The following is an 18,521-nucleotide window of genomic DNA, read 5'->3' on the forward strand; positions in this document are numbered from 1 at the left end:
CACAAAGAAGAACCCATTAGCTGATATAGAGTACAGTGATCTTGAAGACATCAGTCCAGGGGGACTCAGTGTGGAAAATGAAAGGCCAGCTACCCCAGACACTCCGGAGACAGCCACGCCTGCTATGGACTTCACTCATCCAAGTCTAGGTTTCTGGGCTGCGCCATTAGGAACAAATGAGATGACAAAACCTGCTGTACCTGTTGTGGGGGCGCCAACAGTTACTGAGGAACTTCAAGTGTCTGGGGCTGATGTTTTACCGCCAATGACCCATTTGTCTTACCTTGACGACGAGCGACACCCTGTGATTGAACAAAGTCATGTGCCTTATGGTGTTGAGGAAGGAAGTCTCCATGGGGATGCTGTTCAGGAACCATTTATCACACAGACAGCTTGGCCAGGTTTGAATATGCTTATTTGTATTATGTTGGCTCAGGGTTTATTCTAGAAATTGGCTTCTGAGGGCCCAGTTAGCCTGTGAATGCAGCCTCCTCTTATCGCTCCCTACCACCATGGGCATTTGGCCTCTGCATTCACAGGCTAGTGTTGGTTTTTGAGGAGAAGGGAAAACCGGAGGACCCGGAGAAAAACCTCTCAGGGTCCCAAGATATTTCAACTTTTCACACAGAACGTAAGAATTAACAATAGAATGGGTGGTATAAAATAATTATTAATATTTTGAGATCTGAAACTTTTTGCAAGTTGCTTTTACAGCCAATAATTAATTTGTAGTGTAGCATTTTCAGGTGTGCAGTGAAGAATGATTCAATATTAATAAAACCATGTTTGCAAAAGATATTCAATTGCCATTTTTTTTTCTGTAATATGAACATAGCCTTCTTTGGTGAAATTATAATTATTTTTGTACAACACATTTGATGGGCCCATTTAAATTTTATTGTGGTCATGCTGCACTCTGGCTTCATGAAAAGAAACAGTCAAAACTAATAATAATAATAATAACTTTATTACTTTCCAAATTCTGGCTTTTCAAAGTAATTACAATATTCAATAAAACAAGTAAAACTACAGAACAATAAAATGATCAAAATCATATACATATAACAGAACAAGAAATTTACTATATATGTAGAACAAAGCTTCTAACATTCTCTTTGGAAATGACGCATAAGTTCCTTTTTGAATGATGCAAGGTTTGTAAGCTCAGTGAGCCTTTCAGGTAAGGAATTCCACAGTGAAACTGCTCGATAATGGGTGGTTCTTTGGCCTGTGGCCGTTCTGTACCCAGAGATGTCCATCTTATTCTTGTTCCGTGTGTCTTTATTGTGGATTTCAGACCTCTTTTTGAACTGTTTTGCTTGTCAAGAAACTGCCAAACAGCTAACAAGGTGGCACTGTCAGACCTCCTCCCTGCCTTTACTTGTTCTTGTACAGTGATGTTTTGTTGATAATGTTGTTAATTTTTTTTAAAATTTGTTTTGTTTAGTTAAGGAAGGTTTCTTCTGCCAAACTACAACCTCAGAAGAACGGGATTTGAGTCGCGCATTGGCTGGTCAGTCTGAAGTCTTAGATGAAGATGTAGCAGAGAAGTCTTATGTGGGGGATGATGTTGTGGATAGATATTACTCAAGGTCTTCCCAGGGAAGTGAAGAGGATACAACCAGGTATGGTATGGTCCTCTTCATCTTCGAAATACTAGCACAGAGAAGAATCTGGCCAAAAAAGAATACATCCTTTGTCTCCTTACCATCATTGTGAATTAACTGAAAGTAGTAGTTTGTGCTTACATGCTCAATTAGCAAGTCATGTGCCAAAACATAGGCCTATCCAACATATTATTAGTCTCTGTGTCGACAAACTGTTAACGTAGTAACTGCGAGGATCTTTCTTCTTTTTGATCTTTCATCCGCAGTTCAAAATATATGTTTCAAATTTACATTTATTTATTCATCCCTCACGGGTATATTACAAACTCACAATATGATCAGCTCCCAGTTGGCTTGATAGCTCAGTTGGTAGAGCACTGCACCGGCATTGCAGAGGTCATGGGTTTGAATCCCGTTCAAGCCTGAATAAATTCAGGCTTTCTTTTCGCAACTGCTTAAGTTGTGTAGTAAAGGCGAGGATCTTTCTTCTATTTGTACATGTAAGTGCTCCGCAATCTAAACTGGCTGCCAAAGCAGGTTGTTGTTTCATGATACTCAATCACTAATACATGTAAACCAAGGTTTGACATTAGGATTTGGGCTGGGGTAACACTAACTGTGGTGATTCTTTCTCATGAATTTATAGCCCAAATGTGGGAGTCCCTGGATTATGTATACATCCAGGCTCCTTTTTGAACAGTGCAGATGTTAACTTCTAAGAGACAACACCATAAAATAAATAGAATATACATTAATATATTGGTTAGAAAGAAGTGTCTTAGCATTGAATTCATTAATGTTTGTCATAGGTATGCTCAAGAATTTCCTCAGTCAGAAGTGTTTGAGTATGGACACGGCAGAGGTGACCAGCAGCAGCAGCATAAGCTACCAAGGAGCACTAGCCACTCTGAGCCGAGAAGCACGCAGAAGGTCAGATATGTTACTAATGCATTTCTGTAACAATGATACTCGTCTGCTATCTTGAAAACTGACTTGTATACAAGTTTTGTAACACCATGGTTATGAGGATAGTAACATACTATACTGCTTTGCAGGATCACAAACACCGATCAACAACTCGAGTTTCACGCTATCCTTGGAAGTCTCATGATGAAGGCAAGCACAGTCAGTTCACGTCAATGGGGGGAGAAGGCAGGTGTTGTATTGCCTTGGCTAGAAACACATTGTAGTCCACTGCTTATGCTTCCTATAGTGCTAAGTCTGCAGGCACCCCAGGCAGATGTGGGCCATTTTACCTCCCTGAAGACATTTTAATCAAAATCCCCACTTTGTGTCCTAAGTGAGGTTATTACCCTTTTGAGTATTTACTGGTTCCTTACCGGTCGTAATGTTGGTTGCTCAAATGCCCCAGGGTGGAGATGAAGAGAAGATCGAATAATTGCTCCACAGCTGTCTCTCCCCTCCCTCAGGCTTAACATTGATTGTTTCATTATGTCACTTCCATGCCAGAATCTGAGCTTGTTTATCGGTCCTTACCTTGGTGTTCTTGGCAGGCACATTCTTCAATTTTGCTGTTATGTATTGTGAAGGGCAGATTTTCAAGGTTGTGGCAGGGTGTGAGCAGTTGACAGTGATGCGTTTTTATCCTGGGTTTAAAGCTTTGTGTGTGTCTTAAAAGTAAGCTCTTTAATGTAAAGCAACGCTTGCAAACAATTATTCCTGGACAAACTTAAGGACGGTGCCTACTTTTGTTACTGTGCATACGTTCTGTGTATCTCCAGATACTCGGGTTTCTATGGGTGGTGCCTACTAATACAGGGATATTTTCGCATGGTTTAAAACTATGCGGAGAAAGCAGAACTTACCAAGTGCTCTTGCTATTTAAAAAAGAAAAGTGGGGGTAATCATGCATTTTTCAGAGATAATAAAGCTTCAGTTTGATAAAAAAAATGCCATACATTGCTTTGTATTTTAGCGCCTTTTAGAATTATTGTTTCTTGATTGTCTCTAAAAAATGCGTGGTTATCCCCAATTTTCTTTTTGGATTCCAATAGCCCTGGCTGAGATCTGCTTTTCCAGCATAGTAATAAATTGCACAAAAATATCTCTGTATTAGTAGGCACCTTTAAAATCTTACAACCTAGAGAACTAGACTAGAAAATAAAGTCACGTTTTCTCAAATTCCCTTGTGAAGAATTGAAAAGTGAACAACTTTCTCTCAGTCTTCATCCACAGAGTCAAAAAGTTAGAACCACCTTGTGCAGAATACATAATAAACAGTACTGCAGGAAAGTACTGCTCAGTAGTTTTCATTTGAATGGTCACTTCAGGATTTCATCCACTGACTCAAGAGTTAGAGCCACCTTGTACATCATACTAAACAGTACCACAGGAAAGTACTGCTCAGTAGCTTTCATTTGAATGGTCACACTTTAGGATTTTATCCACAGACTCAGAACTGAGAACCACCCTGTACAGCATAACCAACAGCACCACAGGAAAGTATTGCTCAGTAGCTTTCTTTCACAGAGTCAAACACTTCTGTTAGAACCACCTTGTAGAGGAGAATAATTGTACATTTAAGCCAAGTTCATCAAGGGAAGTAGAATTCTGAAAGCAGATGTTTTACACTGAGAATTCCAACATATATTCTAACTTCTGGGTCTTCTGGTTTTTGTTGAAGGACTCAAGTCAACAGAGCAAAACGTCACTGGAAGAAGTACTGGCTCTGAGAAGTCACATACTCACGACACTAAGCATGCTGTGAAAAGACAGAAATTGGAGAAAGGTGCACACAGCAGTAAACATGAGACTTCAACTGGCCAGAAAACTGCTACAAAAAGGGCAAGTGATAATGAATCTGTTCAAACTGACAAGCCAATACGTTGGGACCTTACAGTGTTTGCATGGATGAATAAATGGCAGTTTTCAAATTGGCTTCAAAGAAAGCAGCATGGAGCCAAATTAGCTTCTAATGCAAAGGGTGAAAAGAGCCCTGACAAATACACTCCTGAATCTGTCAGGCGTTTGTCTGAACGCTTGTTACGACGAGTAAAGAAGCGAATACGACAGTCAAGTCGCAGCTCTAGTAAATCACCTGTCCCTGATTTTGACTTTGACGATTTGGATCTTGAAAGTAATTTGCAAGTCGTTCCTTTTGGTCAGGAAGAAGAAAGTCACAGTTGCGTTTCAAAGAATCAGTTACAGGACAACACGTTAGGTTCATTGGCTGATGTTAATGACACTGTTGAAAATTGCACTGTACATAGTGACGAGCACGTTTCACTGCTTTGCACTGTTGAAAGTGAGGATGTACATAGAAACGTTCAAAATGCTGCTGATGTTTGCAAAGAAGTTGATACTACTGATCTGGTGTGTGATGAAGAAGTTTCAATTATATTGGAAAGCTATGAGACAGAGGTGGAGCCACTCTCTAGCAAGGTCCTTGACGAAGAAATCAGAGATACTACTATTTCCCAAACAGAATGTGATGTGCATTCAAATGGACCAGGAACTGGTTCTGAGGACATAGATGTTGAAAGCTGTGTAACTGGTGAGATTATCAGTGTACATGGAAAGGGAAAAGTATCGGAGGATTCTGTGGGAAAGTTGCTTGATCCTTCTACAGATAAAATACAACCATATCTCAGTGTGGACCATCAAGGTAATGATACAATGGTTTCAGGAGTGGCTAATAGTTCTGAAAAAATTGGTGAAGGGGAAGATAAACTGATCAAGGAGCAGATCTCAGTTTCAAATGACAGCCTACTGAGTGAGGCAGAAGTCAAGGATTTTGCAAGGAGTGGAGAACAACCATCAGTACTATCAACCAGAGACAGTGCCACCAAAGATGTTATGCAGATTATTCAGTCAACCTGTGAAGGAAGCATTGCTAACAACAATGGACATGCCTGTGAAGTGCTGGAAAATGGCCTTGTTGACAATAATTTGACTTCATCCGGTATGATGGTTGACGAAGAAGTATCTTTAATGGATACTGAAAAATCAGCAACCAACATGACTGTGTCAGAAAAAGAAGTGAACCAAGACAAAAAGGAGCTACTCCAGGAGACATTATCCAGCAATCTACCTTGTCAGGCACTCTCTGTCGCAGACGCCGAGAAAACAATGGGAGATGCAAGTGTGTCAAAGCACCAACCTGATTTAAGTGTGAAAAGGTTGGCAGATGGAAGTTTAGACAAGGCTCCACTTGCAATTCAAGCAGCCGACAAGACAGAAGAGCCAAATGCTGCCAGCGCCAGCAAATCTCCCTTTGTGGTAACCTCTATTCTTGGCCCAGATCAGGTTAACCAGTACCTTTCAAGAGCTGATGTGTCACAATCGCTTGGATCCTCTGGGGTGGGCACTTCACAGACCACAGCCATAAGTCCTTTCACAGCTCCTGTAACAACTCGTTATCCTGTAATACCACCTCCACCTCAAAACTTCTTGTGGTCAGGAATAGCACCCCGTGGTCCTTTTCCTACTGCAGAGATTATGCCAGTGCATTCTTCAATGCAGCACCCAAATTATGGGTATCCTTCCTGGGCTAATCATGCACCACATGTACCATTTCCAGTAGGATGTACACAGTCTTCTACAGCATCTGATGATATCTGCCCTCCTGGCACAGAGGGTGACTCTCTAAAACTAAACAGCAAACCAACAGGATCTGAAATTAGCGATGTTCATGAAAACACAGATGAGAATCAGCCACATGGAAGTGTTATGGACCAATCAGTTGTCACGGCACTGATGCAGTTTTATTCCGAAATCAGTGAGGTTGAAGGAGGCGTCAAGAATGACAACGAGAAAGTGAAAAGTGATGAAACCAAAGCCAGTGGGAGCATTCCAAAGCCTCAGGAATTAACAGGCAATAAACAACATGAAGTAAGTGATATGGAGATGGAATCTGATTTTGATGGCAGCCATATGGATGTTTCTGATGTGGACATAGCGCAAATTGAAGAGGTCACTGAAAACGCAGCAAACTTTGATGGACCAATTCAAAAGGAGTGCAGTATAGCTGAATTGGAGTCTGCTGAAAAACTAGTCAAGCAGAACACATTGGCAGAGGACATCACAGTTGCAACTACAGCTACAGTTTCTGGCGTCTTGGTCTCAACAGTGGACACAACACTAGCCGAGAAACCTGCAGTCTGTAGCACCTTGAGTTCAACAGTGGATGCGCTACAGATAGACAATACTGCTGTCTCTGGAGACGTGACGCTAGATCTAGCACCCTTAATGAGAAATCCTGCCAATGGTACTGATGCAGGACAATTGGAAAGTCTTGATGTCTTCAGTCCCTTGGCTCCAGCTGCTGACATGCTTCTTGTGGATAGTCCTATTGTGGAAACCCCCACAGGACCTTTCAGTCCCATTGATGCTGAGTTTTTGGCAAATGCTGAACAGACAATCTTCAGCTCAATAGGTGACTTGAGAAACCTCTTGGGACAATCGTCATCATTTGATCGCATTGCTGAAGAAGCTATAACCTCAACAGTCTCTTCATTGGAGGAGATCCTTCGTCAAGCGCAAGGCAGTTATCTTGAGTTGAGCAGCTGTCCATCAGACAGTGGTGTGTCTACCAGCGAGGAAGTGTCCCACCCCTTCAAATTGTCCAGTTCTGTTCCAGTACCAGTGAGTCCTGTCCAAGACTCAACCAAGCAAACATACACTTTGCCATCAAGCTGTTCAGTGGAGGAAACTGCCAGTAAAGGTTTGTTTGTCTGGCATATATGGTTATTCTTCATACAAAATACAGTTGAACCTCCAGTGAGCAATCGCTCAAAATGCCAAATAGATACCCAGGAAGGGTGGTCATTTGTGAGCAGTCTCAAATGTAGTGATTTGAGTAAAACAAAGAAACTTTTTATTGTGGCATTTAGTTGGTTGCGAGAGGTTGTTGCCCGAGGAGGTTTAACTGTACAATGTAATCACTCTTTGGAAACTAGTGATAATCAGTTAATTCTGGAATGCACCATTTTAAAAGTTTGTTCTTCAAATTCTTGAAAATGGCACATTCTGAAAATGGTGTGCTTCATTTTGAAGGACTGGTATGTGGCAAGTTCTTCAAATTGATGCATTCCATTCAGAAAATGACCAGTCTAGCCAGCCAGTTAATAATAATAATAATAATAATAATAATAATAATAATAATAATAATAATAATAATAATAATAATAACAACTTTATTTCTATAGCACTCTTATCCTATGTTCAAGGCGCTCTACAGTCACGTAAACAACATTAGTGATAAATATTTACAAATTTACAACCATCTCCTATTATATTCGCAATGATTAAAAATTAAAAACTAACGCAATATATACAAATCTATAGAAACAATGATCTGTTGTTACTGAATTTCTTCCAGTTCTGACAAATGGAAAGTGCCCGGCCCCTTAGTTACAAAATAAGGGTAATGTGTTTCAAGTTTTTTTTGAGAACATTGCCCCATTCTGTAAAGGTGGGTTGCCACTGTCACGTAATGTTACGTGTGTTAACCGTCCTGAAATTCCATGCGTAAACAAAATAGACGGCTTGAAGCTGCGAAGAAGGTTGAACCTGGTCCAACTTTTTCTACTGATGTAAGCTGCCCATACGTTGTCTACATTTTGATTTGCCACGTAAATTTCACACCCATTAACACACATAAAATTACGTGACAGTGGAGATCCACCTTCGTGTGGAAAGCTAGCCCTGCAGTGTGTTCAGTCATTAAAATGCAGCCATCTTTTGATGAGCCAAAAAACCGACCATTTTCCTGTCATTTTTCAGATAAATGAGTTGTTAGCGTTGCGGTTCCACACATTGTGGCCTGTTAAATAAGTGAGTACTAACCAGATCATGAGCTAACCTTAACATTTCAAGCTTGTCATCTCATGAAAATTTGATTCTTCTCATCTGGGTCTGTTTACTTCCATTTATTTTCATCTTGCCTCTTGTCTTAACAAGAACGTTATAGACAAAGTGAGGTGCCAGTTACACACTGTACTTTTTTTTGTACCACACTGCATTTGTTATCCAGGGGCCAATTTAACCAACATTGTAACCAACAATCCGGGCACTTGTTATTACACGGTCATGATGAAAACAAACTCAACAACAATTTCAGAAGTCTTGAAAGGCCCGTGTAATCAGTTTCAACATGCGTTCAACACTTTGTTAAACCATATGTCGGGAGCGTTTGAACAAGTCGTTCAACATTGTTGAAAGTGGAAAAAAATGTCCAAAGCTTGTTGAGGCAAATTTAAATTGGTTTAAACCTACAAGTGGAACAAATTTTCATGTCGCAGAAAGTAGATGTGGTCTTTACTCTTTGCAACATGAAGATTTACTGCGTGCGGAGGTGGTTTACGGGCAACAAACAACATTTGTTGCGCGACAAGTTGCAAGAAAATGTTGCCCGTATTACTTGGTCTTAAACCGAGAAGCTAATAACAATTATTACCTCATGAAAGAACGGCAAATAATATGTGCCATGATCAAACACTGTATGGCTGCGAAAAGATCCTCCTCATTCAGACCAGAATGTAGTTCACAGGGAAAAAGTTAAAAAGATAGCTATAATACAGACTGAAAACCAAGACTTGGTGGTTAGTATTTGTCGTTTATTGGTGAAGCTCTGCATGTTCCTTGCTAAATTCAAAGCTGGCGTGCAATTCTGGACCAATACTAGTTGTTCTTTATCCAGCTTATGATGGCATGTTGTGTTATTAATTTGACGAATTATTTCTTTCAGCCGCTGAGAAGCAATCTACGATGAAGAAGCTTCAAAAACCTAGAAAGAAATTTCACTTTTTTGTGTATTCCCCTGAACATGACAGAGAATGTGAGGCAGTGAAGGTAACTTTTCTAATTCTTTGTTGCTTTGTAAGATTTGATCCTTAAGCTGGTGATACACGGTTCAACATTTGTTGATAACTAATGTTGTAGCTCCTGTTCAACAAATGTTGAACAGTGTGTCATGCAGTGTTGAATGTTGAAATAGGCCGTTCAACATGTTGAACGTTGTTGAACAAAATAGAGATGAGTACTATTCCATTCAACAAGTTGCCACTTGTTGAACGGCGCTAACCAATCGTTTTCCAGTCTCAACTGAGCTGGTGACACACGGTGCATTATTTGTTGAGCAACAAATGTTGCACGATGTTGAACCGTGTGTCACCAGCTTTAGACATCAAGGCATAAACACTTATCAAGCTATTTTGCAGCATTTTCTTTGGTGCTGTTTATTGTACTGTAGAAGATGGTCCTATCTTTTTGATCTTCCCCTTTTTATTAGAAATATAAATAATTTTCAAAAGTCTCTCAAAACACATTTGTTGCAGAAGGCGTTTCTTAGCTAACTTTAATTAATTATTAACTAGAGTTTGTACCAGATATGTAGGATTTTGAGTAATATTTAGGGTCATGATTTCTTGAACACCGCAATGCGCAGATAAAAATGTTCTATTGATATCTACGCAATATAAGTTAATAATATTATTTATTAACATTATCATTGATTACTTTTGATCATACGATACAAGGTGGTTCAAACGTATCGAGTCTGTGTATGAAATCCTAACGTGTGACCATTCAAATGACCTGTTTCTTGCATTTTTTTTTCTAGAATTACATGTTGAAGGCAGGAGGAGTGTTTGTTGATGTTAAGGACTCACTATGTTTGGAGGAGAATTCTTGGGAGCTGAAAGTGTTGATCAGAAGAAAACACTTGCCATCGGTTCACAGGTAAACAAAGTAAAAAGATTGTATGGCAAGGGAAATGGTGAAAACTACTATACTTGAACAGGGAACCGCAAAATAGATGGTGGTCTCTGCCTGCATCTCCCTTCCTCAACCTCAAAAGATGGTGTCTCTATTGCATAGCCACCCTCTATCAAGCAGTAAAAAATGACAATGATATTCAACCCTGACTTTTCTTGTCTATCTAGCACGTGCCAACTCAAATTTTAAAGGCAATAAAATCTTGTCGGTAAGTTCATGAGATAGGTGGCGTCTTCGATAATCCCCCTATCACTGACAAGGTGGGTCCTCTTCAAACAAACTTGTTATGACCAGTTCCCTTATAGCAAGACAGGCAAAGTCGTGACCACTTAATTTTTCAGGGTCGTGTCATGGAGAGTACGTAAAATGCATTCAAAGCTGCAAGCCTTTTAAGTTTGTTTCCGTGACTCTGTCTTTCAACTCATATTACATAGGTGATCTGATCGAAATTTTGCAAATAAATTAAAAGTTGCGTACCTATCCGCTCTGTTCTCTAAGGGGTGAATTTACAAGACGTGTCTTTTATAATTATGCCCATTCTGTCAAGGCATGAAGGTAACACTGTATATTATTTTTCGTCAGGTTGGCAAACTTGTACCAGCTGAAGATGGCCTCGGGTGTCAAGTTTGCACTGTTTAACAACCTAACAGGTACGTTTACAGAACTCCAAATAAGTTTTTTTTTTCTTAAGTTTTTACGTAGGGCTAAACCTCCTAACTTCCTTTTCAAGATGTCTGTATTTTTGCGTGCGGAAACTGTAAAATGTTTTTTGTTTTAAAAAGTGCTAACCAGTTTTATTGTTAATTCTCGTTACACTGTAGATGTGACTGAAGGAAGCCGCCTGTATGAGAACATCTTTGTTTCTGGGGGTGCCTTGCTTGCTGACGACACTATTCTGAAAACCATTGAAATTGGTAAGGAATTTTTTTATTGTGTGAAAGGAGTTAATTATTTAGTTTACACACCTAAAAACGAATCTTTCGTCCATTGTGCATACCTCGAAATCTTTGTTCGAAACCCCGTCATGAATTCTTATTAAGCCAAGATTTTCAGAACGTTTGTTTGTTTGTCGCTTGGCGTGAGACTGTTTCTTCCAGACATATTTCTTCCCAAACGAGTTTTTCATTTCACATCATTTTTGTAGGCTATCAATTTTGTAAGCCGGCTGAGAAATGTTAAAAAACCTTGGGTCGTTTTAGTGTTTCCCTTGTCAAGAGTCTGCCTAACTTGCCTTCCATCTTTTCTCTGCAGATCATCTGGAAGGTCTGTTACGCTACATGAAGGAGCAGAGTTTGCAGCATCAGAAATTTGTTTGGGTATTGAACATCAGCAGAAACGGCTACAAAAAGCTCTCCATGAGTAGGTAGGTGGGATTTGTCTAGTGAATTACTGGAGTTTCAGTAAGTTTTACAGTCCACAGTCACCTCTCTTAGACGGCGAACTTCATCTGTCTCACTTAAAGAGGTGTTGTGTCTGCCATAAATTGTGCCTCTTTTTGTTATTGCGCATACGTTCTGCGAATGTCGGGATGGTCCACGAAGGACAGTGTCTACTAATGCAAGCGTATTTTTGCGCAGTTTATGGCTATTTGGGAAAAGCAGATCTTAGTAAGGGCCATGTATGGCAAAATGCTATTGGGATCAAAAAGAAAATTGGAGGTAATCACATTGACCCCCAGTTTTCTTTTTGGATTCCAATAGTCCTTATTAAGATCTGGCTCCAGTTGTTCAAAGGCCGGATAACTTTATCCAGTGGATAAGTCGCTATCCGTCAGTTTCAATCTGTGCAAATATTTCAGTATTTCCTCTTGTACAAGCGAATAATTATGCACATTCTAACCACAGTTAAGTTTGGGAGTGTACGAAAACCTTGGACAACGTTTTACGTGAAGTATATTTTAGACCCTGAATAGTGCCTTATCCAGCGGATAAAGTTATCCGGCCTTTTAACAACTGGGGCCTGCTTTTTCCGCCAAGTCATAAACAGTGCAAACATCCTTTTGTATTAGGAAGCATTAAAGAGAGTTCATGTGTGGACAAACAAGTAGATTCGTCCGGGACCAGCCCTCCTTGCATGGTTCGCCTTTAAGGTGCTTTCTGCCTTACAGTTTTGACCAACTTGAGAGAGTTCACAATATCTTGCAACTCATGTGCTATTCTCCTTTTTGTTGTTTTTATCAGACCTGTTACTAAGAGAGACTCTAAAGTATTGGTAAGTACAGTCCGTCCGTCCGTCTGTCTATCTGTCTGTCTATATATTCCTTTACAAGATTGTAAAAATCAACCATCTACACCGAAAAAAGCATAATAAAGATTATTTTTATTATTGTTCTTATTATTCTGTTTGGCTTCGCCGAGGAAAATAAAAACAAAATTTTCAGGCGGTTGGGATTCAAAAGAACAAATTTGCTCAAAACTGGACATTTTTGTTTTTGTAGAACCTACTTCGCCGATACAGAGACGAAGGCTTCATCACAGTCCTCCCAAAGGTAAGTTAGTTCGATGAAGCGTTGTCAATACACAATGAATACGACCCTTACACTTTTTGTGAACGAGAGTTAAAACATAGACCTTAAAAATAAAAAAATAAATTAATTAAAAAACCCTGTTAATTTCCAATTTGCTTTAGCCGAGTTTTCAAACAAGTGTAGGTACACCACCGTGAATTTACAATTGCGTTTCCTGCCGTTTATGGTAACCTGTGAGGCTAACTTGGTTTGGTTTTTGTGCGAGTCTCTCGGCAGCGGATCCAACCGAGTATACTCGTTGGATACATTAAAGCGGCCGTTACACGTTGAAACTTTTAGCTGAAACTTGTGTGCAACGGCGCAGCGAAACAAGTTTCACGAAGTGGTGTTACACGGTGAAACTCTTGTGTTTTCGCCACTGCGACCGTTGCGAGGCGTTGCAGAAGTAGAAAGCCGTTCTACTTTTCGTGAAACTTGTCTCGCAACGGAAGTTCGAAAACGTTTCACGAAACCGACCATGTTACATGGTGCAACGCCTGCTGAAACTTGTTTCGCAGCGCCGTTGCACACAAGTTTCAGCTAAAAGTTTCAACGTGTAACGGCGGCTTCACGTGTAAATTAAATTTTTTTTCAAAGTAATGATTTCCCACTAGTTGTGCCGTAATGAAGAGGATCAAGCAACTTGGAAATGGCCCAATGCGTTGGAAAGTTCATCCTTTCCTTTAGAACGGTTTCCAATTGAGTGTCGTAAAACCAAAACCAAAGTAATTACTCTGGCCAAACACAACAGATGTAAACAACGCAACGAGCCAATCAGAATTCGAAGCAAATACATGTAACTGGCGCCAAGCGCGGGAAAACGCGTGCAGCCAAAACACGATTGGTTTTGGTTTGGATTCCCATTGGTTGAGAAAGTTTTGTTAATTAATCACAGAGCGTAGTAATGTAAAACCAAAGAAAACGCGAAATTACTTTTGACACTCAATTGAAAACCGCTCTAGTAGTTACTCCCGTAGAAATTATAAATAACCATTTTAATGAACAGTTGTTTTTTGTTCTCTTGTTGTCAGGGTTACGTTACTGAGGGTATTCCAGCCACTCAGCGGTACCTACAAACTTCACTCAAGCTACAGATTGAACTCAGCTCAGTCTACAGACACGTTATTCTTCTGTCAGGTGCGACGGCACTCACAATTTATCTCCAGCAACTATTTTAGCAGTTTTTAGAGACTGAAAACACACCCAGATCACAGGAGACCCAACAATAATTCTTTAATCGTGTCCGAGAAATGTCAGAAATCCATTGGGAGGTGTTGACTATTATCCATAGATAGCGAGGATGGAAACTGACAGTTTAGTTTGCTTTGTAAAAGTTATTACTGATTTCGTAAACCTGCATCGTAGGAACAGTAGTGTTAACGTTTGTGGGGAACCACCCAGCAAATGACTAACTCGTCTTTTTTAACTTGGTTTAATTTTTAACTCGGTTTCATTCACACGCCCGGTCCTTTATTATATTATTATTATTATTATTATTTTTTTTTTTTTTTTTTTTTTTTTTTTTTTTTTTTTTCTTCAAATTCATCCCAGGTGATTTCGTTTCTGTCTTCAGTCATCATCATCAATCGTTAACACTCCTGGAGGAGCATAGGGCGTCCACAACTAAACTTCATCTCACACGATTCCTTGCTCTCTTTTGTACGGGAACAAAACTTCGTTCAGGGATGCAAAGTCCATGAAACAAAATGTGTTCTTAGTCGTCGCAGAACAAGACCACATGTGAACAAAAACAGAATTGTGGTTTCTTCCGGATAGAAATTTTGTTATCGCACCACGAACTCGTCATGGTTATCATGTACTTATAGCCGCACCGCAGTGTAGAGTTTGTCATGTAATCCGTAAATTGAAATAATTTTTGTTTTTACTCAGCAGATATGGTCAAGAATAGAGTTGAGGTGCCATGGTTCCTGGAGCGAGGGGTTAGTTTAATCAGACATTTTAGCGATTCTAGAGTTGTAGATAATTTACAAGTTATAATAGGCTAGCAGAGGAAAAAAAAAAGAAACGGACAAAACATAGCATGCATAGCTGGCGGTGTTGTTCCGCGCTCGAATATAAAGTTCTGGCGGCGTACCATCCCCATTCCCCTTGCGCGACGGATCAAGAACAGGGCAAGTCAGAAATGGAGACTTTCTGAAGGTCTCGACTGAAGGGTTGCCTAATGTTTCATTGCGAAAACGAAAAAATTACGAACTAGAAAAACTCTTCGCCGAACTTTCTTGTAGTCGTCTCACAAATAGGGTTTACTTCATTGTTCGAAACTTTCCAGTTAAAGTAATATTGTTTCTTTTCATTTGTAGATCGGAGTCATGAACATCCATGAATTTTTGACAACCTTCGCAGGGTAAGTCTTTTAGGTAAAATACGTAATTGGCGACTACCCTGACGGCTTCGTAACTAGGCGGGGCGACCTGTAACGTTTGCAACGTCTTATATGGTTGGTCGAGAGAACGAATGACAGAACAATGCTCCCAGGAAAAAAAAAAAAAAAAACAATGCGACTGCGGGTTATTAGGGTCCAGCGAAAACAGAGCTTTTGAAGGGTGCAGGTAACTGGGCTAGACAAACATTTATTCTAACGATATTTCTTACTGAACTTAAAGCCTTTTTTGTTTTCTAAGACGATGGACGTGACATTGTTACTTTCTATCCAAATAAACCGTAACGGTTACTTCTCGTTTATGCATTGTAGGGAAAGCGAAGCCACGAATCTGCTTGCTAAGCGACCGCAAGTATCTGAGGCTTCTTTGAAGGAAACTTCCACGGTGATGGAATGCTTCACCCCGGAAGGTAAGGGGTCTGTGAGTTCCGTTTAACATGCCGTGTAGTCCCGATTTCAAGTTATTGATCTCGATGTTGTCTCTTTTCAAGAGCTACCAGGGATTCCATGATTTATTACAGCGCGTTCTTTTAGGATCATTCCGGTGTAGGATAACTCGAAATAGACAAGTTCGTTTAGAGCTATTGCAAAATGAGAATACTTGTAAATGCTAGTAGACAATAGGAGGGGGGGGGGGGAGGGGGGCAGCTTAGTGAAGAGGTTAGGGCACCGGACTTGAAATCCGGAGGTCCCGGGTTCAAGTCCCGCTCTGACCGCTAGCTGGAGTTGTTTCTCGGTAGAAACCAGTTCATCTCCTCGGCCGCGGTTGTCAATAGCCAGCTGCTCTGCCTCCTGCCAGTTTGGGGTTTTTATCCATGTTATTTTCAATTTGTATTATTTCTTTATGAAGTTTAATGCTCGGCCCCGCTAGCACTTGTGCTATTAACACTGCCGAGGGTAAATAAATGTTGTTTATTTATTTTATTTATTTATCCACTAAACCGTGTGGTGTTAGGAGGTATTCCGTTATCAGAATAAGTGGATGTTGTTGTTGTTGTTGTTGTTGATTTTGTGGGTATTCTTAGTAAATGGCAACGTCGAATTAGGTAGTGTACACAGGCAGCGAGATCGTTTAGGTTAAAATCAGTCTGTGAGGGAGAATGAAGTTTAGTCGACCGAAAGGGGAGGTCATGTTCATAGCTTTCCAGACGTCCTTGTTCTTTCTTTCGGAATAGTCGCAATCTGGACGATCATGGCAGACAGACCACCTGTCTAAACTGGGGTAATACCCCCTCGACCCTCCCCAAGCCAAAAGAAAAATAAATGAGTCGTTTATTTGGTCGTGTTTTTCCTTCATTGCAGATGAAACAAGTTACTCAACACCAGATGGCACACCAGTGTCTGACGGCTCAATAGACAGTCCAGTGATGGACACACAGTCCGTCAACCCCGGCACTAGTGAAATGAGTGAACAGCCGCTCTCAGCCACCGGCGCCCCTCAAAAGAGAGCCACACGCTCGCTGAGTTGGGATGCTGGCACCATGACTCACACCAGACTACAGATCCTATCGTGTGTCAGGAGCGTGCGTGATAACATCCGCAGTCAGATCAGTAACAGCTCTCCGTCCAGCCCTGTCAACAATCGGTCCATGTGACTAGACGTGGGGGAGTCACCTCTACCTTGAACAAGGGAGGGGTGGCTGAATGGTTGGTTGTTCTGTCAAAGACTCCGTCCAGCGCTGCAAGGTCCATGTGACTAACTTGATGAAGGGAGGGGTGGCTGAATGGGTGGTTGTGTAGTTGTAGTTGCTTTTAGTACGACTTAAGTCGAGTGGTAAGGCGTTTCGTCAGCCGCTTCGTATGTGCTTTATTTCCTTGCTCAAAATTTTCGCCGTTTGTTGGGCTATTGTAGCTACCTTTGTGAATTTCCCAGGACTTATCCCTGGTTGTATTTCTGTGCCCTCGTTCTGCTCGCTAACAGATTTCACAATTGAAAGCGGATTAATAATAACTTTGTACTCTTTTAGCTGGCGCTCTTCAATCACAATGCCTTTTGTCGTTGTTTTGTAAGCTGTATAAGATTATTTGGACCTGAAGGCGCAAATCTAACTGTGAAGTACAACAATGCAGACTTTTTGCAGTCTACAGTATTTATGGTGACCGTCATGATTTGTAATGATCTTAAAAAAAATTTTCTTTATCAATTGCACACTTATTCTAAAATTCCTGTTATTCTGCAAATAGTTCTTTCTCTTCCCGTTAAATGAGGTGGATAAGTGAGTGAAATGTCATTTTCTAACTCGTTCCCGTTTTGCTTTAGTAGATCCACGTCCTTTAGGGATCGTTAGTTTTCCTTCCCTGATTGTCGTAAGGCGTTGCTTTACCAACGCTTTTGCGTTAAATAAAAAGAAAGGGACTTTCAGTTAAGTTGTTCAGACGTTTTGTAATAGCATGAAGGTAACTTTTTTTTAACAAATTTATTCTTCTATGTACAGCTTTTGTATGTTCTTAGGAGAGATCTTTAAAAATGATTAATTTTCTGTCTTGTGTTAATTGTTTAAGATTAAGACTTTGTTGTCAAATTTAAGGCAGAATTTTTGCTGTTATTTTTGTTGGTCGAATTTTGTGTACATAACAAGGTCATTTGAACTTGAAAATTCATTAGATATTTTTCTCTTTACAAAGCAGTGCTTTGCTATAAATGTATTCTTGTGTCCAATTTAAATAATTTGTAAATAGAATTATGAATTTGTATTTCTATGTACAAATGTTTTTAAAAAGATGTTCTAAAGACTATTTAAAGTTTTGTTTAGCAGAGACGATACAAATTGGTGTTTGTCAGCAGTCTGGTCCAGTCGTGTTCAGTTTCACCACACGTTCAACTTTACACGGCTTGACCAGAGCGGTGATATTCACTCGTGCATGAATAAGATTTATTTTGAATAAAGATATGGCTTTACGTTCACGTTTCTCTGTTTCTTTTCTTTGCGCTGATTTTCCCAGCCATCAACGCTTGTATCGACCGAACAGAGCTTTGTTGACGGAAACATGGGCGAAGCGTGATAACGAAAAGCGTTCTGATTGCATCGTCTTGATCGGGTCAATTTCTGACGTCACATTCGGTTGCGCGCTAAGGACGATGGGAAACTGCGTTCCTTCTCGCAAAACGCGTGGAAAACGAGCCCACTGAGGACAAGGCTATGGTTGTTGTTTTCGTTGGTATCACAATAATATTGTTACACTAAGGCAAATAAAACGGACATGTGCTTACGCAGCTGTCAAACGGTCTAAATTTTTAACCGTCAACCGTCAAAAAAGGAGAATTTTCACT

The 18,521-nt window shown here is 40.2% G+C and overlaps 1 protein-coding gene across 4 annotated transcripts in view; it reads left to right on the top strand.

Annotated features, from left to right (window-relative positions):
• Positions 1 to 18,155, top strand: part of LOC146471784 (uncharacterized) — a 45,223-nt gene extending 27,068 nt beyond the window's left edge. For 2 of the 4 annotated variants that reach the window (XM_085120315.1, XM_085120318.1), the window contains exons 18-34: positions 8 to 401; positions 1,448 to 1,625; positions 2,417 to 2,537; positions 2,663 to 2,759; positions 4,252 to 7,290; positions 9,316 to 9,419; positions 10,189 to 10,307; positions 10,926 to 10,993; positions 11,165 to 11,257; positions 11,595 to 11,706; positions 12,524 to 12,554; positions 12,781 to 12,831; positions 13,881 to 13,986; positions 14,743 to 14,789; positions 15,171 to 15,214; positions 15,563 to 15,660; positions 16,553 to 18,155. In XM_085120315.1, coding sequence (XP_084976441.1) covers positions 8 to 401; positions 1,448 to 1,625; positions 2,417 to 2,537; positions 2,663 to 2,759; positions 4,252 to 7,290; positions 9,316 to 9,419; positions 10,189 to 10,307; positions 10,926 to 10,993; positions 11,165 to 11,257; positions 11,595 to 11,706; positions 12,524 to 12,554; positions 12,781 to 12,831; positions 13,881 to 13,986; positions 14,743 to 14,789; positions 15,171 to 15,214; positions 15,563 to 15,660; positions 16,553 to 16,845 — 4,995 coding nt within the window. In that variant the 3' untranslated portion in view covers positions 16,846 to 18,155. Of the gene's footprint in view, positions 1 to 7; positions 402 to 1,447; positions 1,626 to 2,416; positions 2,538 to 2,662; positions 2,760 to 4,251; positions 7,291 to 8,351; positions 8,403 to 9,315; positions 9,420 to 10,188; positions 10,308 to 10,925; positions 10,994 to 11,164; positions 11,258 to 11,594; positions 11,707 to 12,523; positions 12,555 to 12,780; positions 12,832 to 13,880; positions 13,987 to 14,742; positions 14,790 to 15,170; positions 15,215 to 15,562; positions 15,661 to 16,552 lie in introns of those variants that run through there. The other 2 variants (XM_085120316.1, XM_085120317.1) reach the window with 2 other exon arrangements.
• The last annotated feature ends 366 nt before the right edge of the window (positions 18,156 to 18,521 follow it).

Source organism: Pavona decussata, unplaced genomic scaffold, assembly GCF_977016875.1.
Source record: "Pavona decussata unplaced genomic scaffold, jaPavDecu1.1 SCAFFOLD_102, whole genome shotgun sequence".
In the NCBI taxonomy this organism is placed as follows: domain Eukaryota; kingdom Metazoa; phylum Cnidaria; class Anthozoa; order Scleractinia; family Agariciidae; genus Pavona; species Pavona decussata.